This window comes from Buteo buteo, chromosome 7 (assembly GCF_964188355.1).
Source record: "Buteo buteo chromosome 7, bButBut1.hap1.1, whole genome shotgun sequence".
Taxonomy (NCBI): domain Eukaryota; kingdom Metazoa; phylum Chordata; class Aves; order Accipitriformes; family Accipitridae; genus Buteo; species Buteo buteo.
The window spans coordinates 1,705,210-1,731,766 of NC_134177.1; the positions used below are offsets into that span (position 1 = coordinate 1,705,210).

Below are 26,557 nucleotides of genomic sequence, written 5' to 3' on the forward strand. Positions count from 1 at the left end.
TCCAGATTACATAGGAAGAGGCCTCTGTGGAGATAAGTGCACAGAATAGGAGGAATCTATATACAAGATTAAGACCTCCAGGCAAATCAGTGATTAAGGGGCTAGACAGTCAATATCTACAAGAATGTAATACTGAAAATGAGAAGGAATGATTTATGGTGAATTGACCAGCTATTAGGAGCAACAGGACAAAAACAAAAAGTCAAACCACAGGCTGGACATCATCAGTGAGTTCTCTTAAGGGCAGACATAGCTTTAGACAGTTCATGTAAGACTGGAGTAAGTAACGGAAATCAGTTGTAGAGAGCCCTGAATTGGGAGTGAAGCAACTGAAAGAACTATTTATTACATCTCTATTTTGTTATACTGTAGAGATAATAAAAAAAACTTCAATTTTGCATTTTTAATGATAAATTATTATTAAAATTTAATTTTAAAAAAGCTTGGAAAATATCATGGTTTTATTAATTGTAGAGTGGGACCTGGCATTTTCCTCCAGAATTTTATGTTAGAAGATCTTAGAAAAAAACGTTTAAAATAACTATCAAAATATTACTGGTTTATCAAACAACTCCAGATTGTGAAGTCCACAAAAAGCTACAATTGCAACAGATAGCTAAGACAGTCATGGCATGCAGTGAGGTTACACTGATTCTGATGTGATCAGACAGTAACGATGCAGTTATATGAACAGGTTTTTATGTACATTCCTAGTGTTATTTCCATAGCTACACATGTTGATCAGTTAGAACCACACAGTAACGTCAAATTGGGAATGGCAGCATAAGTCATGTAGTAAACTGAAAATCCTAATTTCTGTACTGTGATTAGACATAGACAGTATATGTACAAAGTCTATGAAATACTTCCACTGTTACGAACAATTTGACAAAATGAGATGCAAACTGTCTGAAAAGTTAGGATCAGAAACCCGTGCACTCCATGTGTTGCTTATAATGTTCACTTGTTTGTGGGAATAGCCTACATCAGAAAATAATTTGTATAAATAATGTGATTTTACTGCCAAATTTATTAAGACATATTTTTATGGAAATAGTAGAAAGAATTGCTGAAGAATCATTTGTTCTTTGGGTTTTTTTAATTACTCCTGACATTGCCATCAAATACAAATCAATACTTGGCTATCAAAAGAAACTGGGTAAGGTTTGGGTTAAAAACTTTGTTCAGGATTTAAAGAAATTATTTTAGTCCAGTGTAGATGTGGCAGCTAGTTAAGAAACATGGATACAGACCAAAACTGAGTCAAACTGTACAAATTTCTGGGAATTTGTAAATGTGTTTTCCTATAATGTACTGAAGTTAAAAAATGTCCAGTTATTAATTTTATTTCTATTTTAAATGCTGTAAAATATGTCAAATATTTCAGGATTTCTACTATTTGTTTAAACCAACCTTTCAACTCAAAAGCATAGCTGACGTACGTTTGGCTATCTTGTGCACATTTCTGTAAGTTTACTTACAAAGGAAGGAACAGAACATACTTTCTAGAATTTTCCATTGTTACAATTAACCATAAACTTTACAGTGCTTTCAATGAACAAAAAAATGTAAACAAATCTATAAATAGTTAACATCCTGGGTTTTCTGCAGTTGCTTCCATATTGCATTTATTATATAATTTATGATTGATTTAAAAATATGGCTGGATTTGCTATGGGTATCCCATTATCTTGTCCCTAGGCAGCAGCAATTAGAGAGAGGATTGGTTATCCAGATGAGATCGTGATTGATGACAATAAGCTGAACAGTGAGTACCAGGAGGTAAGTATCCGCGATAGGCAGTATAATTAGAAAAGAGTCTTAAGAGAAAAAATGGTGAATTTACCTTCATAGCCAAGCCGAACCATATGCATCTGCACAGAATAACACAATCTGGTGCTTAGTTGCACAGGTGTAGAATCATAGAATCGTTTAGGTTGGAAAAGATCTTTAAGATCATCGAGTCCAACCATCAACCCAACACCACCATGCCCACTGAACCATGTCCTGAAGTGCCACGTCTACATGTTTTTTGAACACCTGCAGGGATGGTGACTCCACCACTTCCCTGGGCAGCCTGTTCCAATGCCTGAAAACCCTTTCAGTAAAGAAATTTTTTCTAATATCCAATCTGAACCTCCCCTGGTGCAACTTGAGGCCATTTCCTCTCGTCCTATCACTAGTTACTTGATAGAAGAGACCAGTACCCACCTCACTAATAGTAAATAAGGATGTATTAAAAGCCAGTGTAGTACAGCTGGTCCAGTACAGATGGTGATAAGTATTTGATGGTATTTCAAGGGAATGTATAAATTCTAGAGGAATTATGCTAGAATAAAACATGGAGCCAATGGTGTTCAGTCCAGTTTTTCTAAATCTGCCACTGATTGACGCAACATTGGTTGAAGTGGATGCAAGTACACATAACTTAGTAACTGTACCTATTTGTCCATGGATTAGAATTAGTCCCTGAAGTATGACATTGGATGACCCGTATAATTTAAACTGCATCTGAGCTTTTTCACTGCAAAATGTGACCTCAGTATTCTTTTACCTTGTAGGTTGATTTGTGAGAGTAACTCCATTAATGTATTTAGTATACATATAAGTTCAGGCAGAATATGTCTTAGAAGTCAGTTTTAATTTTGAAAAATAGAGACATACAACCGAAGTATGCTTTTTAAAACACCATTTAAGCTTTATTCATGTATTCTTTCTAAGGTGGAATTGCAGCTTACCAAGCTGGTAGCTACTGCTTTCAGGTTGGCAACTCTCAGAGATTAGGGTCAAAACCAGCAAATGCTGAATTCCACTCAAAAAATATAAAGAGGGAATAAAGATGTCTGGAAAAAATTATGCAGCTGCTCACATGTATCCAGCTACAATATCAACTCTGTGATGTAGCAGAGCACTGTAAACCAAATTCTAATTGTAGATCAAAAAATACTCTTAAAAATGTGCTGCTTAGCTCATCATGCTTAAGACTAGATTTTCCAGATCTATGTGTCTTTTATTGCAATTCAGTAACACCACCACTAAGTACTTTTCCCTCTTTCTTTTTAGTTGAACTACAAAGAAGAAGAATACTTTGAAAACATTATTGAAAATTTAGTATTTACACAGAAGAAAAGGTTGAAAAAGCTTAGAGAAAAGGTGGACAAAGAGGAGTAAGTATTTAAAAATATTGTGTGTAGTCTTTCATCCAGTTTCCACAGGAGGAGGTATTTGGAGGGTAATCAGTGATGATTTAATGACCTTCCTTCTGCACTTTTTACTCCATGAAGAGGGCAGGTAAGAGGGCAATTGCTTGTTTCTCAAAGGCTGGACCTACATTAGCAACTAGGGCAAAGAAATTGGGAGATGGTGTAGAAGGGTAAGTATTCTGGAGTAGGTCTACTCTGGTCCCTTAACTCCCAGAGTGGATTAAGTGGACTCCTGGAGAGCAGCTTTTTAATTAAGTTCATGTGAAAGATGAATGTCATCCCTGAGAATTTCATTTCTCTTGCTCAGAGACTGCATGAGAAAAGAGAAAGCACGATTAAATGAGGATGAGCAGGAATTTACTTCAGAAATGTACTCCTGCTCCAAATTAAAATATTAATGTAGAATGTAGATGTACCAAAAGACTGACAGGGCACATTCCCTAGGTGTACTGGCTACTCTTCCTGTCCCAGCTCTGACCCATTTGGAAGTTAATTTAAACCAAATCAGAAAGATGACTCTGGTAACCATAGTCCATGCAAACTTTGCAAGACTGTTGATTTGAATAAGGGCTGCAGAACTGGATTTATGTTGAGGAGAGGAGAAGAGAACTAGCTTTGTATAGTCTAAAAAAGAAAAGACTGAGGGGAGGTCTTACTGCTGTCTTCAACTACCTAATGGGAGGAGACACAAGAGAAGCCTGACTCTTCTTAAAGATGCACAGTGATAGGACAAGTGGGAAGAGACACAAGCTGGAATATGCAAAATTCTGACTAATTGTTAGGAAAAACTTTTCACCATGTGAGTGGTTAAACAAGACCCAGAGAGGTTGTGAGACCTCCAGATCTCCATCCTTGGAGATACTCAGATCTTGAATGGATAAGCCTCTAAGCAACCTGATCTAGTTTATGACTTCTAAAGGTCCTTTTGACGTAAATTATTTTATGATTCTGTGTTTCTATTTTTAATTACTTTATCATTTTCATAGTGCCGTTCCAGACTTCTTTTTTAAGAAAAAAAATATCAAAACCTGCAACTGTTCAGACTCTTTCTAGTCAGTCATATTGCATCTTCAAACTCACCTTTTCAGAAGATGAAGTATATACTTCACACCTCTGGAATGACCACTATGAATTTTCCAAATACTATGTCATAGCTTTTCAGAACTATAGTCATTATTGTGGATAAATAATTCCAACTGTTGCTTTTGCTGTTCTGTGTTTACATATCATTAACTGAAAATTTATGTTTCACTTAATAGCCACCTCACTTCTGCTCTATTTTAACTTCAAGCTGCGTTTCGGCTTGGCTTGTTCAATTGCTTCAGCTTGATTTAACACAACTCCTATTCTGTTCTCACAGACGTATGTTAGTTAGGAGTAACTACCATAAGTTTAATTGCATTCAGAGATTACCTAAAGTGAGCGTGGAAGTATCAACCACAATTGATTATCCTCTGATAGTTATAATTTGTTCCGCAAATTAATTTTCACTTAATCAAGCAATAGCCACTGTTAGAATACTTTGCATTGCTTATGATTGGCATATGCAATACAGTTATCAAACAGATCTTTTATCATAGCAATTAATTTCACTCAGAGAGCACAGAGCCAGGAAATAAAACTTCAGTTGTGTAAGGCCTAGCTGTTTTATTTTGTAGAACCATTATCTCATTTTCTCTGACATATTTTCTGAAATATTATTAAATGTGTACAAGAATAACCCACAGCAAAACACTAGCCCTGCTTGTGATTCTAAGAATTTAATTAGGTGATCACTGATGAAAGCCAGTAAAACAGTAAACTAGAAAAAAAGAGTTAAAACTCATTATTTCCCATGTGTTGAGATGGACCCAAAAGTAATGCTGAGAGCCTTCATCAAGGAGTAGGTAGTGTTTAAGTTAAACCATAGGACTGTGAATCAAGCCATGCCTCTGTTACAAGAGCTCATGATGATCTTTGCATGTACCTTCATTCCTCAAGAAATTAAGGAAAAAATTATAATAGTCTCTTGAGATAGCTGGATATAGGACACTAATAGGTGACACAGAAATTCTTTTAAGTAAGCAGTCTTAAAAAAAGTTCCATTATCCCCAAGTGTTTAGATACCATTATAACCTCAGGTTCTGTGTTTCAGTTTCTTTATGTGGGAAATTTTGCCTGTACAATGCTGCAATATGAGTGGAAATAGAAACAAAACCTAAGTATCATTGTTAATGAGTTTGGATAACAAAGGGAAAGGGCTACTAAAATGATGAAGGGATTGGAGTGTCTGACATACAATGAGAGGCTGAGCGCACTGAGGCATTGGACTTGATAATCTCCAGAAGTACCTTCCAACCTCAATTACTCTGTGATTCTGTTATTCAATTTCTATGTTTGTTCTAGTAATCGTTAACTCTGCCATTAAGAACCGAAATTCTAACATTTATCCTTCCATTATTACTAGGTGGATAAGTGGAGCTGCTGTTGTCAATGCTTTTTATTCAGCAAGTAGAAATCAGATAGGTAAGGTTTACCAACTTATGAACTGGATACAGATTTAATGGTCAAATTTTTTTTTATATATATATATATGTATGTATGTATTCTTAAAATCAAGAAGTTAATATTATGGGGGTTGCAGAAGGGCCTCAGTGCAGCAAAACTGGAGGTTTCATTCATAGTGTTTTCATTCCCTCGTGTTTTGAATTGCCTTTGTACAGAACAAGGACAGAGGCTTGGGATTCAGCCATGAAAACAATAACAGCGTGGAGTGGCTAGAAGTTGAATGACCCAGTAAATTTGGTGGCCCCAGCCTTTTATATTTTTAAGGGATGAACAGTGAGTACAGTACCACTTCTACCTAAAGGAAACACTGACTAAAAGCAAGCCGTGGATCTTTCTGCCACAGCGTGCACATGGCTTCCAGTCCTTATAACCCCTTCACAGTCCCTTTGTACAAGCTTATTTAGGGTGGCTTGGGGAAGGATGTTGAATTTCATCCTGCTGGTTAATGAACATACCAGTTCATTGACTGGACTGCTCAGAATCCCATAACATTTCACATGATAGGCCAGAATCACAAAGCCCCATGCTTGTTCTCATGAAGCGGTACACTTGCTTTCCATAAGGGTAATTACAGAGAGTCTAAAAAAAATGTCGTATTATCAAGGCAACAAAAGTTCTGCATTTGATGATGAAATAATGCTAAAATATTAGTGGAGAAACCAGCTTGTTCTCAGTTTCTATTTCCTCATTTCCAGCACTTTCCCATACACAGCTGTAAGATCCAGTGCTCAGAACACAGACTGCAGTGATCAGCTTCACATAAGCTGTGCTAAGCAAACTTGTCCCATGCTGCATGGGAGCAGGAACTCATGGGGTCAGTGCTTCTGGAGCATATGGTCACTGTTGCACGAGTGTACATGTAGCATTAGGTTTATAATAGAAGAAATAAATAAACAAACTAAGCCAAGCTTTCCAAAAGGATTTTTCCTTTTTAATTATTTCTGTCCCCACTGAAGAGTTGAAGATAAAAAGTCCTACAGTCCTAGGTTTTCAGATTTTACTGAGTCAGATGATCTGTTAAGCAGACTTCTGCAAATATGATCCTGATTTCTCCCATTAGTCACCTGTGTCTTTGCAATAGCTTGCACCTTCAGAAGCACAGAGAGTAGTATTGTGGGCACAGTGGGACTGCAGCGTTGTAAGCCTCAACAGCATGCAGGCAAGAATGAGGAGGCATGGAGAAAACTCCTTGTATTGGTGCAGTCATAAACAAGACAAGAGAATACAGCACACTACAAATGGTGCTGTTTGCGGAGGAATTCAGCAGCTACAATACTAACCTATTTTTAGGTTTCATATCCTAGTCAAAACTTTGGTGATATTTGCCAAGGTTCATGAACTTTTCCAGTTAACCTAACCTGTTCTGACTTTGCAGTGGGTACTATAAGGAAGACAAGAAATAAGCATTGTGAAATCCAAGATAGACTTCATAGAGACAAAACTGTGTTGACTTAACTGACTAGCACTGCTTGGTTAAGGATGGCAAGACAGTGCAATCAGTTTGGCAGGTGGCAAACCTAAGTGAGCATTTAGCTCATTAGTAACATTTAGCACAAAAATCTGCTCAGAAGGCTTTGTTTAAAATAGTTTTGTTCAGTAATTCATAGAAAAGGAATCATGATTTGGAAGACTGAAACTGGTGACTGGCAGTTAATATGAGCTACAAATTCTTACCTCATCCTTTAGCTATGGCATGCCACAGGATAATTAAAGCAGTCTGATCTTTAGAGTGATGTCTGAATTAGCTTAGTATTATGCTTTAAAAAAAAAAAAATCCCTCTAAAGAGGAGTTCTGTGCATGATGTGTAGGAAATTTAGAGCTCTTATGATTACATTTTAATATGGTCTGATCTTTACTGTTCTATCAGTAGCACTGATCATAAGGATGCCACTCAACCTCAAAAAAATGAGCTGAGCTGCTGCTAGTAAGGTAGCCCACCATATGTTCCTTTAGGTACCAGCTACCTCTGACCCACAGGCAGGTATGCAGGATTGAACTGACCCGTGTTTCTGGCTGTTGGGGGGATACTGTGCAACACAGTCCTGGTAAAGGCATTACTGTTCTCAACACATTCAAGAAGAAAAGCAGCATGTTTTCTTTTGTCCAGGGCTGCACAGATTCTGGGGGAAATTATGCCTTTTTCTGCCTTGGATATTCACAAAGCTGAGAAGTACAATCTGCCTGTTAGGTCCCAAAGGTGTTGCACTTCTCTCTTTAAATCTCTACTTGAAATGTATCCCACTGTGGGAGGAATGCCTGTCCACTTCAGACCTGTGGTATGTAACAGAAGTCATGGAATAAGTTGTTTTCAGAAGGGTGGAGTTAAAAATAAAATCTGTGAATTCTGACATTTTACTCTAAAAGCGGATGAGGTGACAGGGTGTTAATTAACAACTGAACTGAAAGTCCTGGGGAACTGTCTGCCGGGGGGGGGGGAGAAGATGGTCCTATGATTTCAAGTAAAAGACAGGTTGAGCTCCAAGGGAGTTACAGTTGTAATATTCCAGGCCACCAGGACTGATGTGTATCATTCTGAGTAAATATCTTGCTAGCAGTACTCTCCAAAAAGAATAGTGCGTTGATGCTATACACTCCAGATACCACCCTGTTTTGTCAGTCATCAGAATAGCCCATCACACAGTATGGCTTTACACTCTTTGTCTTTACTATCAATACTTTCTGACAACAACATCAAAACATTTAGATATTTAGTTCCATGTCGAACTAACAAGGTAATAGAATTACTGTGACAGTAGGCAGCAGTTTGCCCAGGACAGCAGAAACAGGTTTTTTCCTAACCTGTTCATTATTTTTCCATTTTCCCATGGTTCTTTCTCCTCTTGAAAGAAACTGCTAGAACTGTACTGGATTTATGCTGAAATGCAAGAAATATCTGTTTTGGTTCTTTTGCTGTGTGAAAACTGTCATCCAATTCCTCTTTTCTGTTCAAGTTTTGTAGTGTTACATACATCTCATTCACAGTGAGAGTAAATACTTTGTATTGCTGCAAGAGGCTGAAGTATAGGGAAAAGGCCTGCATGGGATATAAAGTATAACTGAATATTTTATAGAATTTTTTTAAATTCTTCACTTATAAAAAGATCATAAGTGCAACATGATATTTTTACTAATTTGTTTCTTAAAAGCCTAGGAAAATGGGCACAGAAGTGTGTGAAAAGAACCGCTTTGTTCCAGTTCTTTCATTGCCAGCTTGACCTATTTTTATTAATTCTATAGTGGGAATTACTGGTATTTTCAATGGAAGAATAAATTCCTCTCTCTGAGATTGATTTGTGGTGGGGACAATGATCAAATAATTTATTCTTCTAGGGGAACACCCTCCCACTTCTCATGATGTTGTGAGGTTTATTTAATAATGATACGGGAGTCTGAGAATGCTAAATGCTGTAAATTGGAAAAGTAAACTGCTTTTTTGCAAAGTAAAATAGTACCAAAGACAAAGTAAAAGCTGATCATGATTTTGCAAGTGTCTGAAGAGGGGAGTTGTCCTGCTGGTCTGTTCCTACTATCCTACAGCAATTATCATGTGTCAACTCACTTAATTGTTGCTGGTAAATGAGGGAACAGCACGACTTTGGTTCAAGCCTATAAAAATGGTCTCTTCACACTGCGCGCATAGGATAATGAGGTAGGGCCTTAATTGTGTTGTGGATTTTTTTGCAGTTTTCCCTGCTGGCATTTTGCAGCCCCCTTTCTTCAGTGCATCCCAGCCCAAATCTCTGAATTACGGTGGCATAGGCATGGTCATCGGTCATGAAATCACACATGGTTTTGATGACAATGGTAAGGCACTGAGTTTCTAGTTACAGAACTTAAAATGCACAGAATGTTTTACATGCTTTAGTGCTTAATCATTCCAGAGAGCAGATAAAATGAAGGTAAAGTTTCCATATATAAGACCAAATCTGGATTTCTGAGGCTTTACAGTATTGTTCCCCATGATTCCCAAAAGTGCGATTCAAGGAATACCACAGACCCTCCTGTAGCTGCTAGTCTGCAGCAGCAGCCCAGGATGTGGGCCTGCGGCACACAAGGGCTTTTAATATAGTTGCTGGTCACTTGCTTTTCCCAACGGCTGCATCAAAAACCATCATAAACTACACATAAGTGTAAACAGGCTGTGTCACTAGGCTAGCATAGGTGTGAACTCAAGGGTCTACCTCTCAGACCTGCTGCCCAGCCACATGATTCATTTCTAGACCCACACTATGATCAATCCAGCATTGAGTCACAGGTCAGAACCATACCAGGCTTCCTAGGAGAGCCTTAATCCCATCTTCTGATTCAGTATGAATTTATTTGTTTTTCTCTTCCTCTAAAATACAGCCCTCTTAGCAAAAAGAAAAAAAAGAAAAAAAAGCATCATCTGTATGACTGCCTCATTACAGCAATTTTTTTGCATGAGTGACTATGCTCACTTGCTACCCTTCCTACTGCATCAAAAACCTCTTTTCCTGTATACATAATTCTGTTAGCATATTATTACAGGCAGAAATTTTAATGAGGATGGAGACCTTGTAGACTGGTGGACTGAAGAATCAGCACGCAGTTTTAAGGAGCTATCCCAGTGTATGGTGTACCAGTACGGAAACTTTTCATGGGACCTAGCAGGTGGACAGCATGTATGTATATTTATTTGTAACTAACCAATGCTATTTTTAATGAGGAAACACAAAATCTTATGTCCTAAACATGCAAACTGTTATTTACATGAATGCTCTCTTGGCTTATGGCCAACAGTGTCACCCCTACACACACACACACACAAAAATTCTTAAAATTAAAGATAGTGGTAAAAACTCCACACATACACCAACTGTTCTGAAAGAGGCAGGATTTACGTTCTGAATGAGTGGCAGTCCTAGAAGCCTTTGCCTTAGAAGCCTTTCTGGGCCGTCAAAGGCTCTTTTTGAATTCCATGAAGGAACAGAAAAAAAAAATTTGAAAGTTTGAACCTCATTTCCCCAAAACTTGATGTGCAAATAATATATATCCCCATCAAAACAAATCCTACCTGCTGCTTTCCTTCACTCAAAAGTTTCTTGCTCTTTCCCCCAGAGAAAAAGCTGGACTACAGAACTAAAAGGTCTGAGAAGAATCAGGGTACAATAGGAGAGGAAAAGATGATAGATTTAGGAGAGGCAGGCAATCTAAATGTGACTGCATTTATAGCATTCTGCAGAGTTAAAATTATTAGGCATTCAGTGTAGTGTCTGTGTCTGGAAGCCCTAATTTCATGAGAACAGTTAGCAGGATCAGGTCTGTTCTGTGTCCCAACAAGACCAATATTCCATTAACTCACAGAAACAGGTGACACTGATACTGTAATTACTCATACTGAACAGGAGACCAGTCCTCTTCCTATTAAAATGGAAGCTGCAAAACCGCCACTGGAAGGAGGGAGCCCTGTATACATAACACAGCACTTCATAGCATGTCATTTCAGGAGTGACCAAATGCTCTGCTAATGCACCTGCATTGTCTCTAGTACACAACCCAGCTTTAATCATCTAGAGACAGTTTTATCATCTTCACAGTGCTCCCACCTTGCTGCCATAGGGATTTTACTGTCCCAGGCTGGCAGTGCACATACTTCAAAGCTACAGATGGCAGACTTCAACCACAGTTACTAGCTGAGCTGCCATCATTCTGTCAGCCAAGGTACATACTGCACCAGTGCAGTGTTTAGCTCACACTCCTGCATCTTCCACACAAGTGACATGATGAGTGTCAGCCCCTAGATCATTGCTGCCCAGTTAAGAAAGGAAAGCAGTTTACTACAGGAGCACTCGGTTGCGTTGCATTGTGGAAGACCGCTTTTAACATCCACCTTGTTTATTCTGGACTTCACTGGATAACCATGTGTGGCTTTGAACTGTGCCACCACCTGTTTTTCTGTAAAGAGCAAAATTTCTCTTGGATGGGTCCTCCTACAGTTAAGTTGCAAATGAGAAGACACTTACAAGAAGCTATTTCTCTGACTACTACTGTTTGGTTTTTTTAGAGGCTGACAATGTATTGCATCATACAGAATAGGGAAAAGATAAAACTTCCAGCCCTGAGGTTTTCGTAATCTGTGTGTTAAACTGTTGGGACTCACAGAGAGGCCACTAAAAATAGAGAAGAATATTTCAACATTTTTCTGCCATTTTTTCCACACATTAAATTCAATCTAATGATGATTCTACATTTTGCAGCTTTGAATATCATAGGCCAATATCTTGGGCTAAAGGTTGAAAATACAATTTTTTTTTTTTAAATAAAATTACAGATTCTCCATTACCAAAGCTTCACCATCTTTAGTGATACTTGACCAACTTACAAATACTATACTAGCTAAATAGATATCTTTTATGTATCTTGCTACCAAAGAGCTACCTAACTTGCCCAATATACAGGAAAATACTTACTTTCTAGCAGATTTGCTGATGTCTGTTAACTGATAATTTCCACTATTTGGAGTTTGGATTTTAACTTGTTTTGCAAACTATATGGAGAGGTTCTGCCCGCTTCCTCTAACTGGAACTGTAGTAAGAAGCTGAGGGTTAAAGACATGGAGGAAATAGGAAGAATAGAAAATCCGGGTGAAAGAGATACGAGAGCCTAGAAAGCTGTCTGTAAGGGAAGGAGGAGAATTAGGGAAAACAATAGTATTTGTATGGATTTTGAGACAAGGGAGGCAAAGACTTTTCAGAGATGGTAACATAACCTTTTGCTAAAACTTCATATTTTAAGGAAATTCTCATGTTTAAAAAGTGAGAAAATGCACAAAGTTTGACATTACAGATCCTGGATAAGCCCTTCTTTTCAAAAAACTATACTTTTCCTTTCTATTTTACAGCTGAGTGGAATCAACACACTAGGAGAAAACATTGCTGATAATGGGGGTGTTAGACAAGCATATAAGGTAACAAGTATCCATTTTTCTATTTTAGCTGAACCCATCATAGATTAAGAAAATTAGTTTCAGAGCCTTTGAAGAAGAAACATTATTTTTGTGTTAGAGACAGGACCATACCTACTGCGTCATCAAGGCATGGTTTAAAACTATTGACTAGCTGTTGTATTTCTATCATCCTGTTAATTATTTCCTGATATATATTATCTGTTCCTAGTGCACTTTTTTTCAGCTGACTTCTTTCCCTCTATTTTTTTTTTAATTATTATTTTTTCCTATTGTGAATAGGGAATTTGTAGAATGAAAACATTTAATGAATCACACTTGGACCATCACCTAACTAAACTGATGATACCGAGCAGCTGTCTGCCTCTGTCTTCACCAGCTTTTTTGTGCCAGGAAGGAGGGACAGAATGACTTTCTTCTAAGCTCTACCCATAAACAGTCTCTGCCTATATGGAACACTATTCACTGTTAAAAAAACTGTTCAAAATATCGTCTTGTACAAGTGACTTGGGTCCCCTGTACAAGTATCCAAAGATGTCAGTGATATCTGGACTCCTTGCGCTAAGCCTTCCATCAAAGCTTGTATAGTTTTTGGCTTTCCTTTCATTCTCTTCCTTAAATAGGTATGTAACTCCTTAGATGGGCCAACTTTGAGACTGAAAGGAAAAGCAGCAGAGGTCTTCTCTTTGTGAATGCGGGTTGCAAGGTGAGAAGCAAATCAGCTTCTCTGAACTTTTCTTGTTACCTGCAAATCTGATGGTGGCAGGCCTTAATAACGTGACCCTCCCTCTCCTTCCCTGAACACCTTGTTCTGTGGCCAAACATTGAACACTTCACAGTGCTGTCATTCCTCAACAAAGTGCCTGCTGGGGTGCATGGGCCAACTCATACTTCTCAAAGTTATCATCATAGCTTCTGCAAAGAAAGCCATCAGCAACACTTCACTAGAAATACACAGGTTTGAGGGCAAATACAATTATTAATGAGAGTATAAAGAATGATTTGGAAGCCTAAAAGAGGTGTCAGTGTGGCTTATTAGATTAGTCTGATCGTCAATTACTGGATCATTTGTGCATTTTAAAAAAACAGTACAAACTCATGAAAGAGGATACTCTTTCTGAAAGGAATGGGAGTAGCCAGAGAAAAATTAGAAGGTCAGAAGTATTACAAAAAAAGAATTGGATATTTATAATTATTATGACATCATATAAATAGTAAAAAAAGTCCAGAAGGAATCTTGAGAGTTCATCTAGTCCACCCCGCCCCCACCTCCTAGCAGGTAGAATCAACCATTTCTGTATCATTCAGACATACTGTAAGAGAAGTTCCACTACCTCCTTGCTGCCGTTCAAGTGCCATCATGTCTTTGCTTTCAACAGTGGAAACACAGAACAATCTGCTCCTTTCTTTTCTGTGACCTTTTGCGTATTTGAAGACTGTTACATACTTGAAGGCCCAGACTTCTCTTCTTTAGACTAAACAAACCCAATTCTTTCAATCTTTCCTCATAGGTCATGTTTGCTAGACCTCTGCTCATTCTTGCTGCTTTCTTCTGGACTCTCTCCAGTTGGTCCACATCTTTCTTGAAGTGTAGTGCCCAAAACTGGACAGAGTGCTCCAGCTGAGACCTGGCCAGTGCCAAGTAGAGTAGAAGGATTACTTCATGTATCTTATATAAGACACTTCTGTTTATGCATCCCAGTATGACACTTGCCTTTTTTGCAGTACTGTGGCACTGTTGGCTCTTGTTCAACTTGTTATCCACTAAAACTTCCGGAGCCTTTTCAGTAGACCTGTTAACCGCTCATACCTTAGCTTGCACTTGTGCAGTTGATTGGCTTTACTCGTGCCGTAACTTGGCACTGACTTTAGTCAGAACATTTCTCCAGTTTGCCAGCATCTTTCTATCAGTAATGATATACTAACAACACATTGTTTGATACATGGTCTTCATAAGAAACATGAAAGCGGCTGTTCTTACAATGGAAAGGTTTTAAAGTCTGTTGCAATTCGCTTAAAAAAAAAAAAAAATCTACTTTCCATAATGGAACGTTAGATAATTGATAAATTAATGTCTTCTCCCTGCAGAATCAGTTTTGTGCTAGTAAGATTGGATCCTGGAACTCTGCATTGTATACAGGGAAATCATATCTTACCATAAGTGTGGTATTTAGACTCTAACCCAATAGCTGGCAAAAAAATCTGTAATATGCTTATGTGACAAACATTTGAGAGAAAACCAAACTGTAAACAGGACAGCAAGTACATGTGTTCTGTAGAATCGGAGAGAGGAATGATTTTTTTGCCACAGCTGAAGCTTTTTACCCCACATCTCTCAAGTCTAACGGAAAGAAGCAGTGGAAGAGGGAAAAATGAACAAATGGGGAAAGAATGAATCTTGATTGTCTTGGAGATCATTTGTGCCTCCTTGAGCAGAGGCAGGCTGGGTTGCCCAGCAGAGTCACTTAGCCAGGGATCCATGCACAGGGAGTCCCCAAATCATGTAAGACACCTCAGGTATGCTCATTTTGGGACTGTGCCTTAGAAAGCAGCACAGCAGCATGCTTTTCCATGTGGATCTTTACTATACAAGGTGCATATTGAGGGTAACTGACAGTAATGCGTGACCCACAGAACCTGCAGGAGACAGAGCTGCTGTGGGTGAATCTTTATACAGACAGCTGTGAACCCCAACAATTTGGAGGCTGCTTTTAGCACAGAGCTTGCTGATGCCTCCCTAGACCTACCCCTCAGATGATGTCAGAGAATCTCACAGTCGTTTCCATTACAGAACATATTCTACTTTTTTAACACAGAACCACCTTGCTTTATGCAGTCATTAATTAACTCTGTGAAAAGATTTGGCAGGTAAATATGTAACAGTCCAATGACATTTAATACATTCATTTATTATAAAGCTTGCTGAAGAATAGTACTAACTCTCTATAGCTACTGTACTTCAGAATATGTCCTCCTTTGCATTCTTGATTTCTTCCCCTGTAAAAAGATGCATAGTTATGCAAAAATCTTGTTATCTGGGTGTACCCATCTTACTGAAATTACTCCATTAGCTTTGACTTCTTTTTGCTACAATAAATTGCCTTCTTTAAGCCTCTTTCTCTTACCATTTATTCCAATATAATTCGGGCAGCTTCAGTAAACCTGGTCTAAAACACTACTGTAAGGCCCATTCAATGAGAAAACTGTTTTGATTCAGTCAGGCCACTGGTATCACAGTACTAAGGAATGGCCCTGTCGTCTTCTGCTTAAAGGTGGCATGTGGTAAGATGGAAGTCCAAGGTAGTCTATGATTAATTATGTCAAAGAATCCATGTTCCTCCTTGTCATCATTTCATTTTGACTGTCTGGGCAGGGAATTTTTAACATTTCTACTCAATTCATTCTACAGGCCTATGAAAACTTTGTGAAAAAGCATGGAAAAGAAAAACTTCTTCCTGGTCTTGAAATGAACCATAAACAGCTGTTTTTTCTGAACTTCGCACAGGTATTCTATACTTCTTGACTGAAGGCTTTGAAAATCAGTTAAAGTTACAGTTTAACAGTAAGTCATGAAGTATAGGCTGATTGTCACAGTTTTACTAAGAGCTGGCAGAGTTGCTAAGCTGAGCAGCGTTCACTACAAAGTAGGGAAATAAGGTTGTCTTAGATAATTTTTATCTTCCTTAAATAAATGAATTCAGCCACAAGTTAAGTCTTGTGGACAGTTTCTTGTGTCCAAATGCCTGTGTCTGAGGACAACAGCATACTTTTTTTTTTTTTAAATGTACTTTTTTTTCTCTATGTTCTAATGTGAAATTTATTCTCATGACATTAAGTATTTCATAGTGAAATGACAGCAGGTCTCTTCCTGGACAATCTTATGGCTCACAAATGCTTTTCTTTGTTACGTGTGTAGGTATGGTGTGGAACATACAGACCAGAATATGCTGTGAACTCCATCAAAACTGACGTGCACAGCCCAGGCAAATTCAGGTCAGCACGTGTAATAATCTTCAGTGCAGTTCCTAGGTGCAACACAGCTTTTAGCTATAGAATTTAAAAAACTCTACACAAAAGGCTAGGTTGCACTTACCAGGGTAGATTTAGGCATACATACCTATATAGGCATAGCACACTGAAGATGGCTAAGAGAAAGACAGACTGTCCCTCCAGACCTCCCAGCCCTAGTATAGCTCTGTGCTAACAGAAACAGGCACAGTCCTTCCCAGGAAGCTCCACAGGCAGAACAAGGCTGTGGGAGAGTTGTCCTCATGCTTGAGATGATACAACTTCTGTCCACACTATTGAGAAGCTTTGAACAGTCCTCATCACAGAACACAAACACCATCACCTGGCTGTTACCAAATGTGCACAATTGTTACAGCAGAGTCCCAGTGACTGTGTCTGGAATCCAGTGCTCTTATGGAAGTCCCCTGGCTCCCACAGTAGCTCCTGATAGGGTTCTCGTAAAGACCAAAGGCTATTGATGGACTTCCATCCTCCGCTAAAGTCACAGGTAAAAATCTCCAGTTAATCTGTGGGGTGCAAGAATTTTACTCTTCAAAGCATGGAGAAGAATTCATCTTCTTTTAAATGATAATACTGACATGAGAGAGAAATGACCTGCTGTCGGTAGCCTTTGCCATCATTAGAATGAGGAACGCCTTTGCCATTTAGAGCTAGAAGGATGTTCTTCTGTTCCAACAGAGCGGATTGGCCCGTCTTCACTGTTATGTTAACAGCATTACTCATAACGCCTGCAGCACAGAACTGGGGCTCCGCTGTGCCCCAGGTGTTCTACAAGGTCACTGTTTGTTCTCTGATGCAGGAGTACCAGAAGTGAGTTCTAGGTGGAAGATCACTGCCCCTCAGTCAGTAACAAACTTGTGTGCTGTGGTGCAACAAGCAAATTTGTATTTTTTGCCTTGTGTACCCAGTCGTCTTCTTCCCAAGAATAGGTAGGCTTGAATTCAGTAGTCATGCAGGAAACTTGGCTGTTCAGGGTGGAAGTCTTTGGGCCAGACTAGGATCTTTTCTTTTTAACTTAAGTCAGAGCAACCTATTCATCAGTAGTGTAACCATGTTTTTGCTCTGATAAATCTGTTTGGTCAAATGCCATGAGATCAAGTAGTAATGTAGACATCACAACATCTCTGTTAGCTTTGAAAGGCTGTGTCATCTCCAGGATTCACATACACAATAGCTGATTTCTCTCCTGATACAATTCAGAACGTTAACTCCAGTATCTTTCTTTCAACGGCTTTTCACCAAAGAATTATTTTGTTTATCCCACATACTCAAATATTTAGTGAAAGCAGTGACTGTTCCTTCAGCTGCTACTTGACTGGCATTTCACTGTGGGTGGTTTTTGTACTTTCTGCAGATCTCTCCCAGAGGCAGTTTATGCATCAAGTCCTACCATCAGCTGAATTTGGTCACAATGCTAATGAGGCTCTGCAGCAGTTCTTCAGAACTGTTTTGCATATCTAGTTTGTATGAGTCATGAGTCCTTTGAAGTTCACTAGTTCAGCATCTCTGTGTAATTGTGTGTATCTTGGATATATTACAACACGTATTGTGCTGTTTTTACATCAGTAGGAAAGGCTATAAACTTTATATAAAATTACACAAATATTAATGAGAAACCATACTAACATTTTTAGAATCTGAAGTAATTTTCAGGATGAGGCCCCCCAAGAGCTCTAAAATAGAAAGCATTTCAGTACACGAGACATACCCACAAATTACCGCATAAAGACGTACTATTAAAATGTCACAATGGCTCCCAATGTGCCTTTTTTTCTTTTTCTTTTTCTTTTTTTTTTTTTAATTGGGGGGAGGGGTTGTTTTTTGTTTAATACCTGCTATACTGACTGCAGGCTATTTCTCCTTACAGGTAGAACAGGCAGCATTTCATAAAAATTGTTAATTGCATAGCCCAATTTTGGTTTATGGGCTAACAACTTTGAGTACTGGACAGGTAGAATCTTTCGTCCACTAGAAAAATAAGATGTTAACAGAAAGATGCCATGGATCAGGTAATTGTCACAGGCAGGTGACAGAGAATCTGTATCTGAATGTTAACATGCAAAATTAAAACACAGCAAGTTCAGTAACAGATACAGGTCAAGGCCTGCTTATGTACCAAATCCCTCTAGTTCTGGGGATTTTAGTAAATGAAGCAGGATTCTTAGCCCACTGCTGTTCTAGTTGTTTGTTAATAACAAATATAAACAGAGTTATTACACCCAAAATACTTTTTGCTCTGTTTCTGGCAAAATCCCTTTTTAGCAGTTCCAGTCCTTAAGAGGAATGAAGCGCTCCTAGATCACTAAATGTAAAAAATGTGTAAAAATACAAATGAACGTTCACTGAAAAGTTACACCGCAGTCCTCTACCTCAGGGTCTTCTTTTCCCTTTACCAAGAAACTTGTCAGCAAAATGTAGCTGAAAAAATTCTCAGTGAAAACTAACGACAAGCAATAAACCTGTTCCTAGTGAAATAAATGGAAGTTTTGTGAGAGCCAGTAACGAAGGGACAGATCCTGTGTTTTGAGGGGTTGCAATAGGGACCATACAAACTGAAAAGAGAAAATCCAGCCACTCCTTGAGGTGAAATGGAAGCAATAGTCACAATTCAGAAATACAGCATTTCCCACAGTATTTTGAGGTGATGCAAAAAAAGAAGTTACAAAACATGTGGTCTTGTTTGTTTTAAACAAAGGCAAGCAATAATGACAAGATGTTGGTTTTTTTGTTTTAAAGGGTCATAGGATCACTGCAAAACTCTCCAGAGTTTTCTGAAGCCTTTTCATGCACCAAGACAAACTACATGGATCCTGCTAAAAAGTGCCGAGTTTGGTGACGGAACCGTAAACCTTGCATCTTGAGAAGCTTTCCAGAAAAAAAGAAATTCTGAACTAATTTTGAGAAGGGGAGGAGGGCAGAAAACTGAGGTGAATATGCTAGAGTAGTCACTGTAATTCTTAGTAAACAGGCAAAAACAAAAAAAAATCACACATCAAAACATCAAATGAAGGACTAATGCCAATGCAGCAATTAGCTGCTCTAGCTGATTGGCTGCTTTTCCTATCACTGAACCCTGTAGAATCTACATCACTTGACAGTGTACAGTAACATTTCACTTGCAGTTAATCCTGTTCCCCACTGGCCAATGGCTTTTTGGATTTATTTTAAAATGTCGAAGTATAACACATTAACTCCTACTGGTCAGTGAATGTGTATTTCTGATCAAGCGGAGGAAGGAAATACTAAGTAACACACAGTTTTAGACATCATAAGATGGTAATGAGACAACAGTTTTCATCCTAAGTGTCAGACTTTGTATCCTCTGCTGTTATGATAAATCAGTTCTACCAAATGTTTTCATTTTTACTTGAAACCATTTATACAAGAGGAGTCCAAAGACCTGCTGTACTTAAGTAACTTCTCACTAATTATTCCAGTGTGTATTATCTGAAGTCACTATTTACAATAGTTTATTTACTGCTTTCCAGCCAAACTGAAATTGTAGGTAATTTATTAATTTTTGAACATATAATCTGTAAGATTGTGGTCAAAGACCCTTTCACAGTTTTCTAAGCTTTTCCTTGCTTTCTCTAAAGTTGGTCTTTTTTAAAGTTTCTAGTAATGTATAAATCATAGTTTTTATATTTAAATCTGAGCTACACTTTTGACTTGAAGTGTTGTAATATATTTTATCAGTGGCTGCATAGAACTGGGAAATTTGAGCAAAGTATGGTATCAGGCAATAAGATAAAGTCTACAAAACTGAGTTCTCCAATGGAGTATACCAATATTCAAGTTTTCAGGCTGACTTTCTCAGCATTTAGGGTCTGATCCTGCACATAATTTGTACATGTTCTGATCGATGTCAGTCCTCACATCACTAAAGCTGCACAGCTGATTGCAAGAATCAGAAGGAGCTTTAAGTAAGAAGGTAAAGGCTTTAAATCTGCAATGATATGTATTAAACATCCTCATGCAGATTGCAAAGGAACTTACTGCTTTGTATATCAAAGCAAACAGATTTCCAAAAATAAGTACCAGATACCTCAGATGACTGCTACAATAGGTATATTTAAAAACCTATGTTCCTTTTAGCTTTCCGAGTTTGTCATCTGATAAAAACATTTTGATAATAAACTGAAATTGTGAGCCAAATGCAATGTGTGTTCTTTATAGGAAATACAAAAGTACAAAAGAAAAAAAATCTCTGAAAATAAATTTCGATACTCGCCCCTGAGCCCTACACCTCAACATCTGTAACAACTGACAAAAGGAGAATTCAAATAATTTTGTTCTAATTTAAAAGCAGATGTCAATAGGTTATTTAGTATCTAAGGAAATCACACCAAAATTGCCTGCAGAAAACTTTGTCTTCCCAGACTTTTCCCCAACAGTATGATAAAGAGAGCAGAAAATAGAATCCTTTTTGTGAATTCCCAGCTGGAGGAGTCATGCTTAATGCAAGAGCAATAGCGAAGGCATCCAGGAGCAGCCAGGACAGCTCCACTGCTGCTGGAGGTACGGTGGCTGTACCTGCAGTTTCTAAGAAGCAATGGAAGGATCTTTGCTTGTGGTGCACCCGACAGATCAAGTGGCCACAGGCAGCCACAAAGCAATTCCCACTGACCCTTCTGAAGGCACGTGATGTCCAGGGCGCAGAGGGGACCTGCAGAGCCCTTGTACCCACACCATTCTTTGTCTAGTCACTGCTGCCTGTAAGTCACTCCTGACCACAAAAGGGAAGCAGAGAGTGAAAAGCAGTAGAAATTGGAGAAAAGCGCTAGAAAAAAAAACAAAAGTTGTGTTAACAGGGTTTTTACCTCTCTGCTGAGTCCCTTTTTTCATGTATGCCCCTTTTCTCCATATTTGTCAGAGATCTTTTTATACTCTTTATCGTTAACCTGATGCATACAAATGAAACTCAATCCTTTACAAATTCAAGCCCATAAAACTGTGAAACAGGAAGTACCATTATCCCCATTCTACAGCTAGACATGGTAACACTCATCAAGGAGAGAAAAAGAAATTCAGAAGGTAAGTAAACCAGTGGATCACTAAATACAGAATAAATAGTATTAAGTGTCACAATCAATAAATAGAGACTCACTAATAATTAGTGAATAGAATAGCAAAAAAACCCAACCATGAATAAGTCAATACAGGTAGATGAGTTGTAATACCTGTTCAATAGTGTACCAGCAAGCTTTTCTGCTAGACTTTGTGGTTCATTTGCTTGCTAGACAGACAAAAACCTCAAAGAGCGTATTTAGTGTTGGAGATACAGATTCCTCCCTGTGATTTTCAACAGCAGGCATACTACACGCTGAAGGTTTTTTCACTTCTAAGCAACCTATACACATGTAAAAATAGTTGCATCTTGATTGACGCTAGCTCCTAATGGAGCAGGAAAGGTGAATTCATATATACTACCAAGGACACGGTCATTTCTTTCACCGTCACAGGAAGAAATAAAGCTACCCTTTGTGGAAAGTATCTAGCAACACCCTGGCCAGAGCTGCAACAGACACTCTTTTAAGGAGACAAAACATAGACACATTTGACAGCTGGCTTTAGACATGTCATCAAACTCAGCTTTTACATTCATGAATTATAAGACTCTCTTCCCCAAACCCCCATTTCTTCACTGCTTCCCTTTCCCATCTATTTTGTTACAGACAGTCCAGCTGTAACAATGAGCTAGAAGCCTAGAAAGAAGTGTGTGAAATGAAACCAAACATAAGGCATATGACCGGAAGAATGGCAAAGTTTTACTAGTTATTGCTGACTGCACAAAGGGCCAGAAAGATCTCCTTTCATACATGAAATCATGAAATCAAGTGAATGGACATCTAGAAAACAACCCACAAGCACTCCATGATTTGATGTGTGTGAGTGAGAAAGGTTTAAAGAAAAAGGACCTGGTCAATGTAGGAACCTAAATAGTCAAACTGTTTGTAAAAGACAGATTTACATATGCCCATGCATCTATATCACTTCCAAAAACATCCCACCAAGAGACACCCCCCTTCCTTCCTTCACACAACCAACCCAAACTATTCTATGATTCCAGACGGGCTACACTATCCACAGGCTCAAGCCTGTAGGTGCAAATGAGGCTGCTCATTTCCTTATTCCCCCTTTGGAATAGGTGGGAAAAGAAATGAAGGGTTGGCTTTACTCCTGGCTGAAACAGCTGAATCAGAACAGTGTGGATAGCTGTGACTACTGAAATAAGCCCTAGTAGGAAATTACTCCAGAACCAGAGAAAACAGAGAAATCATCTGCAGTACAGGTCTGAATGTCTTCTGATACCAGTCCTGGGGCTAGGCACATCAATCACCACCTCTCATCAATTTAGTCTTCTCCAAAAGTCACTTGGCGCATCAGCTAAGTGCAGGGAAGCCCTGTATTAGCATTTAACAGAAAACTAACATGTAAAATATATGTCTTTGAAACCAAACTTTAACCAGTGGCAATTATGATTTCCTCACCCATGCAAAAGTGAAATTCAGGTCTTCATAACAGAAACATAGCACTAACCATTCAGATGCGAGATATCTGACATTAAACAAACAAGCAGAGACAATCAGAATATACCTTTCATCACAGCTTGCAAACTAATTAGTGCCAGCCAGGATTTTCTTTCACAGAGTGTCAATATGTCAGGGAAGTATTTATAGACATGCCATGGAAAGCATTTACCAAAGGCCTCAAAAACAACAAATGAGACTGAAGGACATGTCACTCAGTGCAGCATTCATATTTTACTGCTTCTTCAGCTCCACATTTAGACACTCTAAGATTTCACAGTAGGAGTTCAAGTTGTGTGCAAATGCACTGGTCCTTTCTAGCATTCCCATGAGCTTGGCATGAGGCACCTGTAAATTCAGGAAATTGCCAGATTTACTGCCAAAAGTTACAGAAACAGTAAACATGGTATCACAAACACTGTGTTGCTAAACTGTTTGCATTTTCTGTAAATTTTACCTGCTTTGGCTACATCACCTAAGAAAATGTGTTTCTGTTTTACTGAAAACACACTTAGAATCAAGTTGGCATGAACAACAGAGAGATGGAAGAATTTGTGAAAACATGTAGAAAAAAATTTAACTAGTGCCCTATGAAGCGTGCATCAGTGCATGTTTGTTAACGTTCAAAACCAGAAAGCAAAAAAGAGAAAAAAAAATAAATCAGTATTACCTCAACAGAAGGCAAGAATTTCTGGAAGAGGAAAGTATTTCATACCTAAAAGAAAGAAAAATGTGTTAATATCTGACAGGTATTTAAATTGATCTTGATTTGTGGATGAATATGGGCTATCTCCTCCTTGTTAGACTCCACTAATTCCCTTGCCCTTGATAGTTTTATTCTTGGTTTTTGTTTTCCAGCTACTTAAGTCACCTTCTGTCTGTATTCTCTCAGAGAAATCAATTCCTTGCAAAATAACCACACAGTCACATAGTCCATCTGCCATGTTTTTCCTCATTTCCTGCCCATTTAAGCTCCAACTTCTCCCTCTGCTCTATTTTCCTTTACATACATTCATATGAATTTTGGCACTCTCTTCTTTGGTACAAAAAGCAGTTTTGGAGCATACTGCTGTGTAGATCTATCCTTGAATCCAACATCTTACAAGTTATAATAGAGCAGGAACATCTGCTCCTATCTATTACTGGCAGACTGACCTGCAGTTACAAATACCTGAGCAAGCACTAGCCAAGCAAAAGCTAAGGTACTATGGTACAAACACTCCTTGTGTAAACAGTTAATACTGCCCAAATATTGGTTACATCTACCACCTTCATTTCCTAACCATCAGAGAAAAAAGGGATGAAACAAAATATCTCAATTAATTATGTAAGTAACTGCTGTTCACTTGCAAAGTTGATTTGCAGAGCCATTCCCAGTATTTGTCTGCATGAAGGCTGCTGAAAGTCCCGTAGGATTTACGCTCATCAGTCTCGGGGCTAGAAAAGGTTGCCTAAAGAGTATTACAGTCCCCTTCCCCGAAAGTTTGGTCAGGCTGCCATTGCCAAGTCCTGCCTACCCTTCTAAAAGCTCTGAAGTTCTGTGGAGAGCATCAAAATGTGAGGAGAAAAGCTGGAGGGAGCATGATCTCTTGCTCATGATACATTTCACATTTTTTCATTTTGGCTGAAATGTCAGTTTGGCTTTTTGCTTTATCGCAGTATCCTTGTTAACACCAATGAAATGTACAGGGAAAAAAAAAAACATTTACAGGTATGAAAAAAATATTGTTATTTAACAGCTTTCTCTGATCTACTTCACTGCAAGAAAGGACAGAGTTAAACTAAAAAATAAGTTTAATGGACAGTGAGACTGAGATATAGCAGGATCCAATGGGCAAACAGCTGCATTTGTCCATAGTTCTGGGGAAAAAAACCCTCTCAATTTTACCTAAAAAAAAAAAATATTATAAGCAACTTAGAGTATCACTGTCACCTTCCATAAAATCTAAGAATCAGTCACTATAGTTCTACAGATGTCTTTTGATAGTTTCCATTGACTTGACTTGCCATAGCAGCAGGCTGACAAAACTTTAGGGACTATATAAAATACATGTAAATACTGACATTAGTCAATTAATTGACAATGCATTAACAAAACAGCTCCCAAACACACATAACAGACAACCATCACTAAATAATTCATCCAAGTACTGCTGAGATGTTGTGATTCACAGTCAAACAGCTTCACTTCTGCTGCCCAGGGACTTGGGGCCACAGGCTTGCCGAGGCCAATGGCAGATCTCTGACGAGGCTCCGCAGGCAGGACCGCACCATCCTGAGAGGTGCTGGGCCACCCTCGAGCTGCTGACCGACGTCTGGACTCGGAGCCCATAGAAAAGCTCCAACAGGGAAGATGCCACTGATGACAACCCTTAGGGACTTTTTCTTCTGGACAAGTGACTCCTTAACCACTACTTCTTAACCAGGTGTTACTTATTTTCCTACATATGCTACAGTTACTATTTTTTTCCTTTTTGAACCTATCAGTTCAATTCAATCAGGTATTGAATCATGGGCCTTTAAATTAAAATATAAAAGACCCGAATTTTCTCAATCTTCTGTAACGCCCAATGGAAAATCACAATACAGCAAAAAATAAGTAAGATATGGCACATACTGTGTCCAGAGGAGCCATAATGGATTCACACATATTCTATAACATTGTTAGGAGAGCTTTTTACCCAAATGGCTAATGAGTAATAATTGCCCAAGAAAGGATTTTCCCCAACATTGTGCTTAATCCCAAAGAAAAACGTCAGCAGACTTAAGAGAAAAACTGAAGTGAGCCAACCCCACAACCTACAGGCTGTGTTGGAACAGAAGTCGGAGATACTCTGGCACTCAGTCCTGCCCCTTGATCATTCAGAGCAGGCTGTGCCCTGCGCTTCATTCCCTGCCCACGCCCCAAGGTTTCCTTCCAATGCAAAACAAGGCACAAAGGCAGCAACCATGCAGTTGGAGCCCATCCCTGCTACCTTAGTTCCTTCCCTCAAAGAGCATTACTGGTTAAACGTGGTCAGTAAATTATTTTGTTCCTTCCAGACTCTAGCACTGCCACATCCTAAACTAGTTCACAGTTTAAGTGAGGACACATTCTGATTCAAAGGCTCCCACACCCTCGTTTCAATTCTCACAGGGATGGAGTGTCTTGATGTTAGTCCTTTACCTTAAAAATCATCCTTCACTCATGGCAAATTCAGATGAAAGCAAGAAGATAACAAAAAAACAAACAAACAAACAAAAAAAACCACAGGACATAGGCTGAAAGGTTTATCAGACACAGCTGTCCAGAAATGAAACTAAGGCTAGACTGTCATGGAAC

General features: G+C 38.6%; 1 protein-coding gene across 4 annotated transcripts in view; it reads left to right on the forward strand.

Annotated features, from left to right (window-relative positions):
• Positions 1-20,860, forward strand: part of MME (membrane metalloendopeptidase) — a 51,177-nt gene extending 30,317 nt beyond the window's left edge. For all 4 annotated transcript variants that reach the window (XM_075031240.1, XM_075031237.1, XM_075031236.1 and 1 more), the window contains 9 exons: positions 1,702-1,782; positions 3,064-3,167; positions 5,650-5,708; positions 9,436-9,555; positions 10,261-10,394; positions 12,614-12,679; positions 16,086-16,181; positions 16,593-16,669; positions 19,442-20,860. In XM_075031240.1, the coding sequence (XP_074887341.1) occupies positions 1,702-1,782; positions 3,064-3,167; positions 5,650-5,708; positions 9,436-9,555; positions 10,261-10,394; positions 12,614-12,679; positions 16,086-16,181; positions 16,593-16,669; positions 19,442-19,541 (837 nt within the window). In that variant the 3' untranslated portion in view covers positions 19,542-20,860. The remainder of the gene's footprint in view (positions 1-1,701; positions 1,783-3,063; positions 3,168-5,649; positions 5,709-9,435; positions 9,556-10,260; positions 10,395-12,613; positions 12,680-16,085; positions 16,182-16,592; positions 16,670-19,441) is intronic.
• The last annotated feature ends 5,697 nt before the right edge of the window (positions 20,861-26,557 follow it).